General features: G+C 42.8%; 2 protein-coding genes and 1 pseudogene across 4 annotated transcripts; 2 read left to right on the forward strand and 1 right to left on the reverse strand.

Annotated features, from left to right (window-relative positions):
* Positions 1 to 658: 658 nt before the first annotated feature.
* Positions 659 to 4,621, forward strand: LOC119329565 (oligopeptide transporter 7-like). 3 transcript variants are annotated; one of them, XM_037602626.1, is made up of 7 exons: positions 659 to 771; positions 850 to 1,429; positions 2,457 to 2,546; positions 2,661 to 3,230; positions 3,304 to 3,559; positions 3,630 to 3,812; positions 3,925 to 4,621. In XM_037602626.1, exons 1-7 carry the CDS (start codon positions 696 to 698, stop codon positions 4,540 to 4,542), a joined length of 2,373 nt encoding a protein of 790 aa, XP_037458523.1. In that variant the 5' UTR covers positions 659 to 695; the 3' UTR covers positions 4,543 to 4,621. The 3 variants fall into 3 exon arrangements, with proteins under 3 accessions (XP_037458523.1, XP_037458524.1, XP_037458525.1); XM_037602627.1 differs by lacking the exon at positions 2,457 to 2,546; XM_037602628.1 differs by lacking the exons at positions 3,630 to 3,812; positions 3,925 to 4,621 and having other exon boundaries at positions 3,317 to 3,434.
* A 3,629-nt stretch (positions 4,622 to 8,250) lies between these two features.
* On the forward strand, positions 8,251 to 8,796 carry LOC119331157. Its single transcript, XM_037604331.1, has one exon. The coding sequence runs from the start codon at positions 8,337 to 8,339 to the stop codon at positions 8,619 to 8,621; it is 285 nt and encodes a 94-aa protein (XP_037460228.1). The 5' UTR covers positions 8,251 to 8,336; the 3' UTR covers positions 8,622 to 8,796.
* Positions 8,797 to 12,970: 4,174 nt separating this feature from the next.
* On the reverse strand, positions 12,971 to 16,740 carry LOC119332921 (annotated as a pseudogene).
* Between the last annotated feature and the right edge of the window lie 161 nt (positions 16,741 to 16,901).

A 16,901-nucleotide genomic window follows, 5' to 3' on the forward strand; every position in this document is an offset into this window, starting at 1 on the left:
ATGCCGATGGATGAGTGCCTCACCGGCACGGCCAGGGGCGCCTTTTATAGCGGCTCGGGGGCGGCCACGTGGCGGAAGGGGGGGCGGCGTCGCCGCACTTCGCCGTCCGTGAATCAATGGCAGGCTGACCGGCGGCAGCCTTGGCATTGATTCCCCGCGGGAAAACCGAGACGATGAGGACGACCAGCCTTCGTCTCGCTGACGCGCCGGTCCCGCCACTCTTTCGCACCAAAACGTTCGCGCCGGCGCCCCCGGGCGTCCCCTAGCGCGCCGGGTTCGGGTTGGGTGCACCGGCGTCAATTTCGACCCAATCCAGCGAAAAACAGGTTCTTGGGAGTGTGATTGGGTCGATTTTTCGGCGCCGGCGCTAAAAAACAGCCTTAGAGGGCCCTCTTAAGGGCGCATAATGCTCTTATAGCAATTAAACTACTCCCTCCGTTCCTAAATAATTGTCTTTCTAGATATTTCAACAAGTGACTACATACGGAGCAAAATGAGTGAATCTACACTCTAAAACATGTCTACATACATCCGTATGTTGTAGTCCATTTGAGATGGCTAGTAAGACAATTATTTAGAAACGGAGGGAGTACGATGCAGCGACGACACCGTCTGTCACAGCACAGGTCAAGAAGAATTAATTACCGCGGAGGATCAACAAGAACGCCAGCCACGCAACAAAGGACGCGGTAGCCATGGCGTCCTCCTCCCGCTCCCACCAAGAAGCGGAGGACGGGGAGCTCCATGGCGATCGCATCACCTCCCCACTCCGTAAGCTCCTTCCGCCCACGCACGCACCCCTGCTCCCGCTGCTGCTGGCCATTTAACCGGTCTCTGCTCCCCATGCAGTGCCGGCGTCGACGTCGCGCAGCTCGCCGGAGCGGGATGAGGAGGAGGAGGGGGAGAACTCGCCGATCGAGCAGGTGGCGCTGACGGTGCCGGTGGGCGACGACCCGGACACCCCCGTGCTGACGTTCCGGATGTGGGTCCTCGGCGTCCTCTCCTGCGCCGTGCTCTCCTTCCTCAACCAGTTCTTCTGGTACCGCAAGGAGCCGCTCACCGTCACCGCCATCTCCGCCCAGGTCGCCGTCGTGCCGCTCGGCCGGCTCATGGCGGCCGCGCTGCCGGAGCGCCCCTTCCTCCGTGGCACACACTACGAGTTCACCCTCAACCCGGGCCCGTTCAACGTGAAGGAGCACGTGCTGATCACCATCTTCGCCAACGCCGGCGCCGGCACCGTCTACGCCATCCACGTGGTCACCGCCGTCCGCGTCTTCTGCGGCAAGGACCTCACCTTCTTCGTCTCTCTCCTCGTCGTGCTCACCACCCAGGTGCTCGGGTTCGGGTGGGCGGGCATATTCCGGCGGTACCTCGTGGAGCCGGCGAGCATGTGGTGGCCGTCCAACCTCGTGCAGGTCTCCCTCTTCAGGTACACCTTCCCACATCTCCGGCAAGCAACATGATTAGTTTTAACCGCTAATTAGTCATCACATTGCACACAACTTAATAGTACTTGGTCAGAGCCTCAGAGGGTTGACTTGTTGATGCTTGAGCTTAATTCACAAGCCATGATTATTTATTATTATTTTCTTATATTAAGAAAAGTATACTTATTGCAAGTAAGAGTTTCTTTGTTTTGGTTGAGCAAAGACCAGTATAGCTGGCTAGCTACCTGTCATGGATCATGACACGTCAAAATTACATCATGATCACGTGGTCTGAGTTGGAGGGAAGTAGCCAGTTCTAAGGAACTCAATAATTTGGTGGGATTTTCGTCAAAATTACCCATGCCGACTCGGGGAACGTATCTAGTGCACCAAGACAATTGGTGTTACCGGTGCACCGGACCCCGTTGCACATTCAAAAATATTCAAAAAAATTCGAAAATAATTTAGTGTATCAACAAAACATCAATGTATGTTGTCACAAAAATTCAAATCAAAATTCAAAACAATGCTCAAGATACAAAAATGATAAATTTGACCTCAATGTGCTAATGGGCCAAAACTGAAGCCCAACTTGTCTTACGTACTATTCAGTGTCAAATTTGTTATTTTTATATCTCGAGCAATGTTTCAAATATTGAATTAAAATTTTGTGACAACATACATTGATGTTGTGTCAATGCGTTATATTTTTTTTTGGATTTGTTCGAATATTTTTTAATGTGCAACAGGTGACCGGTGCACCGGTAACACAAATTGCCCCGGTGCACCAAATACATTCCCTGCCGACTCGCGCACGAGTGCGGCACATGAGGATTTTTCCGCCAGTAGCCATGTTGGACCGCCTCGTCACCTCCCTCACGAGTGCGGCACATGAGAATTTTTCCACCGGTTGTCACATTAGACCGCCTCGCGTACATACGGCAACCAAAACATATCCCTCTATAAATAAATATAAAACCGTTTAGATTACTATTTTGATGATCTAAATGCTTTTATATTTCTTTACAGAGGAAATACTTCGGAGAGTATTTGCTCCCTCAAACCGGAGGTGTCGCTCGAGCAATTTAGGACATGTTGTATGAAAATTTCTTTCATGTGGTTAGTTGTTCTACCGCCAATGTAATTTACTATAAAAGACTAGAAGTTTACACAAACATATGATGAAAATGTACATTTTTTCTTCAAAAGAACTTAATGCATTTTTCTCGTCAGGGCTCTCCATGAGAAAGAAGGGCGCCGAAAAGGCGGCTTCACGCGCAACCAGTTCTTCCTGGTGGCATTCGTTTGCAGCTTCGCGTACTACGTCTTCCCGGGCTATCTGTTCCAGATGCTCACCTCCCTCTCCTGGATCTGCTGTGTCTTCCCCCACTCCGTGCTTGCCCAGCAGCTCGGCTCAGGCCTCCATGGGCTCGGCATTGGCGCCATCGGCCTCGACTGGGCGTCCGTCTCTAGCTACCTTGGGAGCCCTCTTGTCAGCCCGTGGTTCGCCACCGTGAATGTCCCTGCAGGCTTCTTCATCATCATGTACGTAATCACCCCCATCGGGTACTGGTTTAACTTCTACAAGGCACAGACCTTCCCCATCTTCTCTGCCGATCTCTTCACCTTGACCGGGCAGAAGTACAACATCTCGGCCATCGTGGACGACCATTTCCATTTCGACAAGGAGGCGTACGAGAGAAACGGGCCACTATACCTCAGCACTCTCTTGGCAATCACATACGGTGTTAGCTTTGCATCCCTTAGCGCGACGATTGTTCATGTTCTTCTGTTCCACGGAAGGTAAAAAATCTGTCAATTTGTTGTGCAAGATCACATGGTCGTGGCAACTAAGAGTCCTGATTCTTGTGTCCAGCGAAATTTTGCAGTTAAGTAGATCAACATTTCGAGGAAAAAGTGTGGACGTACATACAAAGCTAATGAGGAGATATAAGCAGGTCCCTGAGTGGTGGTTCATCTGCATCCTTCTTGTTAGCATTGCTGCCACTGTATTTGCTTGCGAGTACTACATCGAGCAGCTCCAGCTGCCCTGGTGGGGTGTACTGCTTGCATGCGCCATTGCCTTTTTCTTCACCCTCCCAATTGGAATCATCACGGCGACAACAAACCAGGTAAGGGTTCTAACAACTTGCATGATCTAGAGCACCGGATCCACAACTTACATTATTCCACTATATGCAGACCCCAGGATTGAACATCGTCACAGAGTACATCATTGGGTTCTTGTACCCTGGACGACCCGTCGCGAATATGTGCTTTAAGGTTTATGGGTATATCAGCATGCACCAAGCTCTGATGTTTCTGCAAGATTTTAAGTTGGGCCACTATATGAAGATTCCCCCAAGGGCAATGTTTATGGCTCAGGTAAGCGCCACTAAGCCATATACATAATTTATCTGTCATTTCCACACCACCAGACTAGACAAGATCATTTTGTATTGTGACAATAAGAAACAAATTCTTGGAATAATGGCAGGTGGTAGGAACATCGATTGCGGCATTTGTGTACCTTGGAACGGCGTGGTGGCTTATGGACACAATCCCCAACATCTGCAACATCGAGCTTCTCTCAGCGGACAGCCCTTGGACATGCCCCGCCGATCATGTGTTCTATGATGCATCGGTCATATGGGGTCTTATTGGCCCACGCAGAATATTCGGGGCCTTGGGAACTTACTCGGCAGTGAACTGGTTCTTCTTGGGAGGTGCTATTGCTCCTCCCTTGGTATGGTTTGCACACAAGGCATTCCCGGGCCAGAACTGGATCTTACTCATCAACATGCCTGTGATGATCGGTTGCACCGTCAAGATGCCGCCTGCCACCGCTGTAAACTACACCACATGGATACTTGTTGGGTTTTTGTCAGGTTATGTGGTCTATAGATATCGACGAGACTGGTGGGAACGACACAATTATCTGCTCTCAGGTGCACTAGATGCAGGTTTGGCGTTCATGGCTGTCTTAATTTACTTGTGCCTAGGCTTGGAGAACATCAGTTTGAATTGGTGGGGCAATGACTTGGATGGATGTCCGCTGGCTTCTTGCCCCACTGCTAAAGGTATAGTTGTCAAGGGGTGCCCTGTGTACAACTGAACATTTTTCTCAGGTCCCTGATTTTTTCCGGAAGTGAGCAAGCATGCATTGATATGTAAATAAAATATCTTTGTTCCTTTCAAAGATGAGAAAGCTGGTGTCATTCTATTGTTCAAAATATCAGAAAACAGGAACGTCCTCGGTAGTAACCTCCTAAAGAACAATTTTAGTGCCAATAGATTTTTGCTGCCAAGTTAACTATAGTTCTAGCTTGTAAAAGTAGTGATTCCTTGATTCTTTGAAACCTAGGGAAAGCAGTTTGCATTGAAATTTATCACCACTAGTAAAAAAATATTGATCGCTAGGATATTTTTAAGTAGTGAACTACTATTATTCCCATGAGCAGTATGGGACTAAACATTGACTTTTGCACTATAACTCGAGCAAGTTGGCAGATAGCAACTCGCAACCACTTCACTACTCATGCGTCCACCTAGTTTTCTCCTACTAACTGCGACCAAAAAGTGCTATGCTCATACTAGTCCACGGTGGAGCTAATGGGGTGAGGTCGACAACTGAGAGAATCGAACTAGGTTGGAGGGGCCCGACGTGGATGCGGTGTGGCGCAATGACTATACCTCGCTTATCGCGACTTATAAGTTGCGCTCGCCTTCGGTGCTCTTGCAAGTAGTTCATCCCACCAAACAATTTCCTTTTCCTCGCCTTCGCCTCTCTGGAGTATGTGGGATGTGGGTTCGTCCACTCGCGAGATACCATGTACTGGACAGGTCTTGTTTGCCAAAAACATTCTTGCTCATTTTCTTCTTCTTTTGTTTCTTTTTGTTTGTTTGTTCTATCCTATTTTCTTTATTCAGTTTTTATTTCATTATTATTATTTGTTTCTTATTTTCTCTTTTAAGCAGGTTGTTTTTTTGTTCATAGTGTTCACGGAAAAATGCTCATTATGTATTTTAAAATGTTCGTCGTTGTATTCAAATGTTAATCATATTTTTTTATGAAATCAACATGTACTTATAAAATCTTCATAGTGTTTAGAAAATAATCATGTATGACTTTTAAAAATATGCAATGAACATTATTAAATGCACGGAGACAATTGATAAATACAAATATGTGTTTTCATTACAACATGCAAGTTTTAAATTGCAATAATGTGATGAAATTTTTTTACATGATGAACACTTTTTAAAAAGTGTTCACTGATTTTATTTTATTTTCAATAACTTAAGGAAGTGTTAACACATTTTTCTAAAATGTTCATACAATTTCAAAACAAATGGTCGCGCTTGTTCAAAACTTTTATGTAATTTTCAAAAAAATCATGAATTTTAAATGTCTATCATTTTATCATAAAATGTTTATAACAACTGTTTTATACATATGCAAAAATATGTGTTCATGTTTTTAAAAGATGTATTTGCAGGTTAAGGACAGTGTTCCTATGCTAAAATATCGAAAACGAAAAAAAGGAACAACAACCTGATAAATGGGAATAAAAAGTTGTCTACTCTTTCCGGTCACGTGTGAGCGAAAGATTGCAAGAATGAAAAACAAAAAAATGATACAAATCTAGTAAGAGGCAATGCGAGAAAAAACACTTGTTTGGGTGAGTTAAGTAGAAAAAATGATGGGAGTGCTACCCGTTCTTGCATAAAAAATGGTGACTGCCAGAACTCATTGGAAGAGAGATGCAGAGGCGCCCGCTATTTAGGGGATCCATAGTGGAGGTGAATCCTTTTTGGCGCGCTTTGCGACAGAATATTGTGATAACAAATAAACGGAGCAAAATTGGGCCCGCCCAAATTGCTTTTCCTGTTTCACTATTTTGGGAAGGTTCTTGGGATGGGTTTTCCAGATTTAGAAAGATTCTACAATCTTTTTTTTTGTTTTTTTGTTAGTCTTATATATGTTTATTTCTTTTCTTGTTTGATTTTTCTTCTTCTAGGTTTTTTTCCTTTTTGAAATGATCAAATTTTTTAGGAAATGTCTATTTTCAAAACATCATAAATTTTAAAATGCTCACCATTTTAAAATCTTCACAAATGGTTTTTGAAAATTCCACAGCTTTTGGCAAAAATGTTCGTATTATTCAGTAAAAAATGTTCAGAGATTTAAAATTTATTCAAATGTTGATAAAAATGGTTAGAAATAATTTTAAAAAGCTTTGCATATCTCAAAACTATCAATTTTTTCAACAATGTATAGATTTTTCAAACAAATTTTGTGCATTTTTTATACTTTAGAAAAAAAACTTTGTACTTTTTTAAAAGTATGTAGTTTATTTTGATAGATCCAGAAAAAGCAGACCGTTCTTTTTGAAGGGAACTGATTTGAAAATCATAGGAAAATACAAATTTAAAAAAATGCTTGGGATGAGCCTCTAGGCAGCGTTGAAGTACGTATCCCATAAATGAACATTCTGTTATTGCACATCATTTTAATGCACAATGTGTCAAATAGGAGGTCCCGGTAGTGTATATGACGATGAGGAGGAACTTAGGGGCTGTTTGGTTTGAGACTAAGTTTGCCTAAGGTTGTCACACCTAAGGTTAGGCAAGTTTGACCAACTTGGATGGGCGTTTGGTTCAAGTCACGCCTTAGGCAAGCCACACTAGGGTCCCACATCACATACACTCAAAAAATGTGGTAAGATTCTCTTAGGCTTGCCAACTTGTGGCTCTCATTTTGAAGAACTAATCTTAGGCAAGTGTGGCAACAGTGTATGGCAAAGTGTGGCACACGGTTAGGTCTAGAACCAAACAGCCCCTTCGTTCTCCCTTGGGTGGATAATATGAGGATTATAGCTCGAGCGCACTGTATAATTGGGCCGTGTGATTTCAAGCATACTAGGGCTTTCAGCTAGCCGTTTCTTTCCTCTCTGTTCTTTTCAGCTGCTTTACTTTGCTAAAATAAAAAGTTGCTTAACTTTTCAAAACAACATTGTTGACACCCGATTTTGTCTATTTTTTCACGAGCTCCTCGAACGGCCAAACACCCCACAATTTTGCACAAACATCAGACATTTGAGTATCGTGCACCACCAAAAAAAATCAGATTTAAAAAAAAACTCTGATTTTTTTACTATTCACTAGGTGCAGATGAGCCCTGGCACCGAATTGAATATTGGCTTATCTTTCCTCTCTTTGTTTTCCTTCTCTCCAATCTCCACCAATGGCATTTTCTCACCATCTTTTAAATTCTACTGTTTCCACTAATACTTTTTAAAAAAAATCCACATGATATTTAGCATTTTTTCCTTTGCTCTGTTGTTTTGCTGAACTAGTTTTTCCTAGTTGAAAAACTTCACATGCCTCTTTTAGTATTTTTAGATTTTTGATGTCAACTTTTCAACTTATATTCCCGGTCACAGTCCAAATCAGTTACGGCCAAATCCACTTTAATTACCAGATTTCCACATTATCATGTCACCGCTAGCAAAGGAGAGCGGAGATTTGGCTCCGAGGTCATCAGTTCCCGCCATGAACAGTAATAAGATAAATAAAAATACTAGAAGAACTAAAACAAATCTGTTTTTTGGATGTAAGATATTTTAGTGCGTGAGGTCCGTACCAATTTACAGCTCGTTTGGACATCCGTTTCTTTCATTTATTATTTCCTCCGTGTCGACCGACAGCAGGTCCCTATCGGCCGACCTCTCAACAGGGACCTCTCACCCGACACCCTTAGCACGACGGTTCACCCAGCTGGACCACCACTCCGCCTGTATAAAAACTCACCCTGATCCAGAAGAAAACAAAGAGGAAGAAGAAGCTCAAGCTAGCTAGACAACACAAGAGTATCCACGAAACCCAACCACAAGGATCACCAACGAGATGCAGCAAGCGAAGGTGAAGGTGAAGGACGGCTCGAGCGCGCTGAGGGCCAAGGCGAAGATCGCGTGGGCTAAGCTGGCGGAGAAGGTGGAGGCGGCAACGTCGAGGTCGCACGACGAGCGTCAGCTGGCGCACGAGCGCGGCAGGGCCAAGGTCGCTGCCGCTGAGGCGCAGCTGCACCAGGAGAAGGTCGCGCACCGCGAGGCCGCCATGGACCACCGCCTCCACAAGCACGCTGGCGTCGGCGGCCACAACCACAAGCACGACGCCGGTGGCGTGCACTGAGGCGTGACGCGTCTAGGGAGGCTGCCACCGTGTGATTTCCTCTATTCTTTCCATTTATGTACTGTTACATACGCGTGTCGTGGTTATTTGGTCAAGTTGTATCCGGAGTGCCATGTGAATTGTTGACGTTATGGACGTTTTTATGATTGACTAACTAAGAAACGATTTTTTAAAACTTTCTTGACGTATTTATTTTCTTTATATTTGTCCATAATCCACTTCATCTCATGTCCATGTTTTCGCTCTCAGATAAAGAAACCAGTTCCCCAGTCCAAGGGAGCTACGAATTATAATTTTGTAATAAAACCAGGAAACACGGTTCATCTTGATCCCTAAGATCTCATATGGTGGTGATGACTGATGAAACTATTCGAAATCCAACTTCCAAAGTTTCAACAGAACTCTCGCCTTTTTGGCTATAAGAATATTACCATCTTGTGCTCAATCAACATTGAAGGATGCCATATCAATGGCTCCTTCGGTTCAATCTTTCTTTCTTCGGAACCTTGGACACCCCTACTATAGTACAATGTCTAATGACTCGTGTTCCCCCTCCTACCGCATCGGCGCATACTGTTAGATCCTCCCCCATGGAGGGATCATCCGTTTGTTCCTCCGATGCGACTGGTGTCGAGGATGGAGGTGGTGGATTTGAAGAGGAGGTACCCAAGGGAACGGAAGAGGGATATGCCATGACGAAATCACTGACAGTAAGTCCTGGACACCGACGAGGCGCACTAGGAGGACTCTCCCTAATATGTGGGCACCACTAGACAAGGGAAGCATGAGAAAGGAGACTAGAGAAACATGAGTCTAGTAGACGAGAGTGGGGAGGCCGAAATGTCGCTTTGTTTAGGACACCATTTCTCAGTCAAGACTGACCGATCAAGACTGCGACATGGCAAACAAAGTCAGCGGCGCCTCGATTCCTCAGCCCACTAATGAGGATACGGGTACACAGGTGCACCAACTAAAAAGGAAACTCAACTGTAGGTCAAGGAAGGCATCAATTTGCAATCACTAATGGATAGCGTGTGCTTTCAGACTATTTGTGTGGTGGCATTGTACATAGATTTTTATGCATAAGTATGTGCGCTGTAATCTCTATTGCGGCGCCTTTGATCGTTCAACCGATCTTTCTGGCTTTTGTAACAATTAATAAGCACTTGTGGTAACAAACTAAGACTAGCCACAATGAAGAGTAACATACACTAGTAACCTGCACATATTTCTAGACTATATTACTACCTTCATAGTTGGTAGTAACATAGGTGTGGTGTCATGCAAAACTCCATTTATTAGGTTATAGACTCATACTGCATTGCGACATGTGATGTTACAGTAATTAGCTAAGTTACTAGAACTACCTCTCTCTTCATTAACTCATTGCCACATAGATAAATTTGCTGAGTTGGACTTGAAGTTACTACTGAAGGTACTCCCATTGTGGCTAGTCGTGTTGAGCTCATCAATGAACACATGCCTATGTCGTGACACTAAAATGTATCCTTTGTGCATATTATTAGATGAGCAATGCTTCGGTAGACCCCCCTCACAAAGCGTATAAAGGACAATATAGACATTTCACAAATTATACAGTAGTAACCTGCACATATTCCTGGACTATATTACTACCTTCATAGTTGGTAGTAACATAGGTGTGGTGTCATGCAAAACTCCATTTATTAGGTTATAGACTCATACTGCATTGCGACATGTGATGTTACAGTAATTAGCTAAGTTACTAGAACTACCTCTCTCTTCATTAACTCATTGCCACATAGATAAATTTGCTGAGTTGGACATTTCACAAATTATACAGTAGTCTGTTGTACACGTATTAATAAAAAAATTTAGACACATATCCTTAATAAATGCGAAAAATAAAAGCGTATAAAGGGCAATATAAACATTTCACAAATTATACAGTAGTCTGTTGTACACGTATTAATAAAAAAAATAGACACATATCCGTAATAAATGCAAAAAATAAAAGCACTTGCACCTGGTATCGAACTCACAACCTGGCCATGAATGGAACCGATGCTAACCAGACAGCCTAGTAACTGAGTACGGCTAAAAGGCAGTGCTAACATTTAAAGTACTATTTAGAATTGCAGATCCGACTTTTTCTTTTCTTTTCCAATACTCTTGCAAAACAATGCGAACAAAATTTCTTGAAAATGCCAACAATGTTTCAAAATCATAAAAAAATAGAATATTCTTTTCTTAAATATGAACAGTTTTCTAAAAAGTGAATTTAAAATACGCACTTAACATTTTCCCAGTATACGGTGTTTTTCTTTCAAATACAAACTAAACTTTCTTTAAAATATATGCTGAATATTTTTGAAATGCACGTTGAATAAAATTAGTAGACATGATGAACACTTTTTATACACTGTGAACATTTTCCCAAAACCGGTTGCTCGTTCAAAGTGGGCCAATGCATATCGTGTGGGTCGCTTTACTTCAACAAAGCCATGACAGTTTGACACCCTCGGGCGGCAAATAGGGTTCGCCTTCGGGAAGTAGAGTCAGATAGAAGGTGCCACGCACAGTATGCTGCCTCGACTGGCCCCATCCATTATCGCACGCGAAAACAGGGAAACTACCTTTAAAAGGAAAGGGCAATGAGCGGATCAAACCCTGTAACTCTCCCTGCCGACCGCTCGCCGCTAGGTACACAAACTGATCAAATGTCTAACTACAAAAACGCAAACTACTAGAACTATCCTTTACCAACCAGCTTACTCAGACTTTTTCCATTATTTCTTTCTCTTTTTTGCTAATAGTTTTTGTTTCTTTTCCATTTCCATTTTTCCAAAATTTCAAAAAAAGTTTGCCTATTCAAATTTTGTTCATAAATTATAACATTCACATTCTAAAAAATTATACAAACATTGAACAGACACAATTGTAAAAAAAAGGTACAAACATTGGAATACAAATATTCATAAAATACAAGGCTTCATCTCATAGAATGTTGTTTTTCGACATCCTTTTTTCCAGTGGCTTGTATGACCAAGTTATGGCACCATGCCAAGTTGCTTTGCTTTTCGACCAATTTTGTATTTTCTGGAGTTTTCTCGGTAAAAATGGTCGATAAATGGCGAGACGTGTCGCAACTTGCATATGGTGTAGGAAATCATTCAAACCTGGCGTAAATGACTACCATGGGCACGCCTACCTGCTTACGGAAGTTTGGGTCAGTTTTGAGATTTCCAAAAATACCATGTTCGACGGAGACTGTTCGGTTAGAACAGAAGAGTCCAATTGGGAGTAGCCCATTTCTCAACATCTCTTAAATGGTCTCAGTTTTTTTTCATGTCATTGTATGATCGATTTAAGGCACCATGTCATGTGGTTTCGGGTTTCAACAAGTTTTGCATTTTTTGGAACATGAATTGAGAAAAATATTCATGTTTGTAGATTTTTCTGAAGGATTTGAGAAAGTTCATCGATTTTGAAAAAAGTCCATCAATTTTGGCAAAACAAGTTCATCTACTTTGAAAATATGCATTCATTTTGAAAAACTTCATCAATTTTGAGAAAAAGGAACATCAATTTTGAAAAAAAAATCATCTATTTTCAAAAAATGTTCATCAATATTTTTTATGAATTTTTAAAAAGTTATCGATTTAGGAAAACGTTCACCAAGTTTGAAAAAATATTCGCAAATTTTGTTAAAAGTCCATTCATTCATAAAAACGAAATTGGAAAAAGTTTGCACATTGCAAGAGAAAAGGGAAAATAAAAAAATGAACAAAAAAGAAAGGAAAACAAAAAATAAGAAATAGAGAAGGAAATTAAATCTGGGACAAAACCGTTAAAAACGAGAAAAAAAAGAGCAAGAAAAAGGAAAGAAGGAAAGAAGTAAAGAAGAAAATTGGGGGAAAAAAGCGGATACAAGAAAAGAATAAGAAAGACACCTGCAACCATGTTAAGTGGTGGTGGCAAGTTGGTTATGGCGTTGCATTTTGAACCAAAAGTTCTTGTCTTGAATCTTGGCGCACTCATATATTTTTGCAATTTAAAGAGATGGTTGGGACGGCCCAGCGCGCAAGTGTACGGCCTATATGTATACATCGAATGGATATTCTAAAAAGAAAAACATACACAACAAAATATGACCATCATGTCCTTTATTATGAAGAGGTATGGGTTAATCTGAGCCGTCCTTGTGTTTAGTGGGGTCTACCAAAGCAGAAGTGTTATTAGATAGTTCATCCTTACTACGAAGTTCCATCCATTTTGTTCACTTTGTTGTGAAGTAGGAAGGTGCAACTCACACGAAGAGGTAGCCCTTCTAAATTTCGTAGACAAGCAACTCACACAAGGTTGAATTTCTATGTTGCCGCTCTGTTGTGGTACTTGTATCTTGCGTACTTCCTCGCCTGCCTGGCGCAGGCGAGGAAGTACGCAAGGTTGAGTGTCCCCATTGCCGCAAGTGTCCAGTACACGTTGTCCAGCCTCCCGTGGTCGATGTTCTCCGGCAGCCACGCCGTGACCCGCGTCACCACGTCCATGAACATGGTGCTCAAGAAGAACCCCAGCGCGACGAGCATGGGCGCCATTGCCGTAGCCAGGCTCCGCAGCGTCTCGGGGAACTCCTGGTAGTAGAAGGCCATGCTCCCAGGGAAGTGCAGGGCCTCCCTGACTCCGACGATGCCCAGCGGGAACAGCAGCCACATCACGGACATGGGCACGCCGGGTTGCGCAAGTCTCCGGCGCTCCACCAGCGCGGTGGCGACTATGGCAATGACGTTCAAAACGTGGCCGGTGCCCACGCGTTGCAGTGCGGTCGGTGGCGTGCCGCCGGTGATCCTGCGCCAGAGAGGGAAGACGGCGCGGTCCAGGACAAGGGTAGCCGCGATGAACGAGACGCGGCAGCTGACAGCGACTGACCCCACCGGGATGCTGAAGTGTGGCCCGACGGAGCGGTCCAGAGCGAGTGCCTGCAGGATGATCATGCCGATCATCACGCCGATCGACATGAACAACATTATGCCGGAGGACCACAGCGGGAAGACGCCGACGAGGGCCTTGAGGTCCTCCACTTGTTGCACCGTGCACAACCTCCAGGTGCCAGCCAACGCATCCCCGGACCCAGAGCCGTCGCTTGCAGTGATCATGGCGGCTCGGTTCAGAAATCTACAACAACAAGATACAGCAAATGATGCATCAATCCAGTGTAACTACGGGATGCCACCTAAATACTCCCGCTGTAAAGAAATATAAGAGCGTGTTTTTTAGCGATCTAAATGCTTTTATATTATTTTTTTACAGAGGGAGTACTTACCTTAAGCTTTTACTTGGTGCCCCGTCGCCGGCGGAGTCCACGACGGTGCCATTGCCCACGTTGTACTGCACACCGCCATGCGCGCCACTAACTTCGATGTCACCCTTGCGCACGGCGGCCACCATAACGTGAGCCAGCTCTATGTACGGGCTGGCCTTTGTCGCCGGCATCCGGTAGTAACGTACTCTTTTCGTTTTTTTAGTTTGCATATAAGAATTGGTCAAAGTCAAACTTTGTAAAGTTTGACTAGCTTTGTAAGAAAAGATATCAACATTCATACTATGAAATTAACATTATTAGATAAATGATGAAATTAGTTTTCATAACATATAATTTTGGTATTGTAGCTAATGATATATTTTTTATAAAGTTAGTCAAACTTTGTAAAATTTGACATTGACCAAATCTTATATGGAGACTAAAAAAAACAAAGGGAGTACGCGCAGAAGCATGACCAAGCCAAATGCCGACGTGGTGAGGCAAACACCAAAGCCCACGGCCCACGACACATTGTCCTGGATGTAGACTATGGCTGTATCGCCGAGCATGAAGGAGCAATAGAGGAAGACCATGTACGTTGAAGAAGGTGTCCTTGTCGCTCCTGCGTTCGAACTGGTCCGCACCCATCGTCGAGATGTTGAAACGTGTCCCACCAGCGCCAATGGCGAGAAGCCAGATGGCACCGTACAAAACAATGAGCTGACCAGGGGATCCTTGCTGACAGTCGGCCAACGGCGAGGTGCAGTGTGGCGGCCGCAAGGATGGCAGTGCCGCGGTGAGAGTGAACAACACAAAAGACTGTATAATAACATTGTGAAAAAGTATTAACAAAATATGACCTTTTGCAAAGGACTTCCTGGTTCAAGTGCGTGAGAAATAGTTTGGTTGCAGAGCATCCATTTTTTTATTGTGTAAAAGGCTATAGAATGTTGGCACCGAGAAAAATAATTGTTGCTAATATTGAGTTATTTCTCACGCGGCTAAGTATTTGCACCACACAACGGCAATCACTATAAACTTTCATGTCAACCAGTATTTCTCTTCTCAAACCTCTCTTATCTACAAAATATTCACGCGTGAAGAATATTGTAATACTTCTTTCACTATTGGATGTGAAAGGATCATTATATAGATTGAGGTAGTTGAATTAAAGAGAGTTTTCTTTCCTTTTGTGAGAGGAGCATGAGATATAGTTGGTATTTCTCTTTACCGTCTATAAGTGTGAAGTGATCATGCATGCATAATTCATATGCTTATTTTGATAGACAGAGAGCAGCATGTTTTTCTCGACATTACATGATAGGACCATTTGAATAATTTTGTTACACATCGAACAATGAGTTACGTTTATTAGCATAAAAATAATAATAAGATAATCCTACTGTAAATTACTTAAACTAAAAAGTAATTATGCATAGGGATGTTCTAAAAACAATATATAGGAACATCTGATATACTAATAATTAGGTGATTCCCCACTAAGATATTTATCTTAACATGTAACTATTCCACCTCAAAGGCCCATTTCAACACGTGCAACAATGCATGCAAAAAGACTTCAATGTTTTCATCATATTATGTATTATATAATTATCCAATAATCATATGTATTTTCAATTTTGGTCCAACCATGCATGGAATATGCCTCAAATGCTTTTATTATATTAGGTTACTTATATTCAATAATTATTTTGTAGTTATATAATTATACAATAACAATCATATGCATTTTCTATTTTTCTTCTTATATGTTAATCCAAATATCCATGTTCATGTTCCTATACTATAACTAAGTACGTGATCCCCACTAACAAATTTATCTCAATATTCAACTATGACATCTGAAAGGCACACCTTAACATGCAATGATCAATGCAAAAGGCCTTAAACATTGCAATTACATTATGTTACTTATATTGGATAAACATATATAGTTATAAAGTTATCATATGTACTTTTAGTTTTTTTGTGCAAGCATATTATACAAAAGGCTCGAATGTTGTAATTATATTATGTTACTTATTTAATAAATATTTTTATTCTAAAATTATGTTATGCATTTCATTTTTTATTTTATATTATTAATTCAAATATTCAAATTCGTGTAACCAAAACCATATTAAACTACATTATAAGCAATTTCTGCTGCAACGCGCGTCGTATCATCTAGTTATAGGATGACCATACTATGAACTGCAACGTGGACCATTCTGTTATAATCGCTCTCCATCCGGAGTTAGATGGCGCTCGGAGCGGATGACAGAGGGAGTATTTTGGGTAGGGGTCGCACCAGAAGGTTGATGGCCGCTCCGGCAAGTATGACGGGGAAGCAACCCAGATAGGAGTCGGAGAGGATGGCACCGGCGATGGGCACCAGGTTGAGGAAGCCGCGGACGACGTTGGTGATCTGCGCGGCGTCGACGCCGTCCACATGGTACTCCTTGAGCAGGTACACCAGCATGTTGCTGGTGGTCCCGTTAACGGCAAGCCCAAGCCCCAACATGGTCGCTGCATGCACGTTTTGCACACAAGCTAGACAGGGAGTGAGTGACGATGTGTGTGCAGAGAGAGAGAGAGAGAGAGAGAGAGAGAGAGAGAGAGAGTGCATGCACGTGCACGTCCCAGCTATGAAGGGAATAGTGATCCATCCACCTTGCTTTGGCTTCGTTTACGGATTATTCGTTCCCGATTCGAAACTCCGCCCGTAGCAGTTACAAAAAAAATTAACCACTGCTAGGCCAAAACCTCTGCCATGATTCGAAACTCCGCCCGTAGCAGTTACACGCCTTAACCACTGTATGCCAAAACCTCAGCCATGATTACGGATTATTCGTTCCCGATATTTCGTGTCAAGTGCGCTCTTCTGCTCCGCACGTTCTGCTTTCATTCGGAAAGGAAGTCTAAAATAAACCTTGCATTTGTAGACAAAAGCTAAATCAAATCCTGAACTTCTAATCCCTGAAATCAGCACACTTAAC

The sequence above is a fragment of the Triticum dicoccoides genome, chromosome 7A (assembly GCF_002162155.2).
Source record: "Triticum dicoccoides isolate Atlit2015 ecotype Zavitan chromosome 7A, WEW_v2.0, whole genome shotgun sequence".
NCBI classification, from domain to species: domain Eukaryota; kingdom Viridiplantae; phylum Streptophyta; class Magnoliopsida; order Poales; family Poaceae; genus Triticum; species Triticum dicoccoides.

Excerpts from the sequence above, each read along its gene's own strand:
- LOC119329565 (XM_037602626.1), top strand. The coding sequence starts at position 696 with ATGGCGTCCTCCTCCCGCTCCCACCAAGAAGCGGAGGACGGGGAGCTC. Across the intron at positions 2,547-2,660 it reads ATGAAAATTTCTTTCATGTG|GGCTCTCCATGAGAAAGAAG; the intron begins GTTAGTTGTTCT and ends TTTTCTCGTCAG. Across the intron at positions 3,560-3,629 it reads TCACGGCGACAACAAACCAG|ACCCCAGGATTGAACATCGT; the intron begins GTAAGGGTTCTA and ends CACTATATGCAG.
- LOC119331157 (XM_037604331.1), top strand. The coding sequence starts at position 8,337 with ATGCAGCAAGCGAAGGTGAAGGTGAAGGACGGCTCGAGCGCGCTGAGG.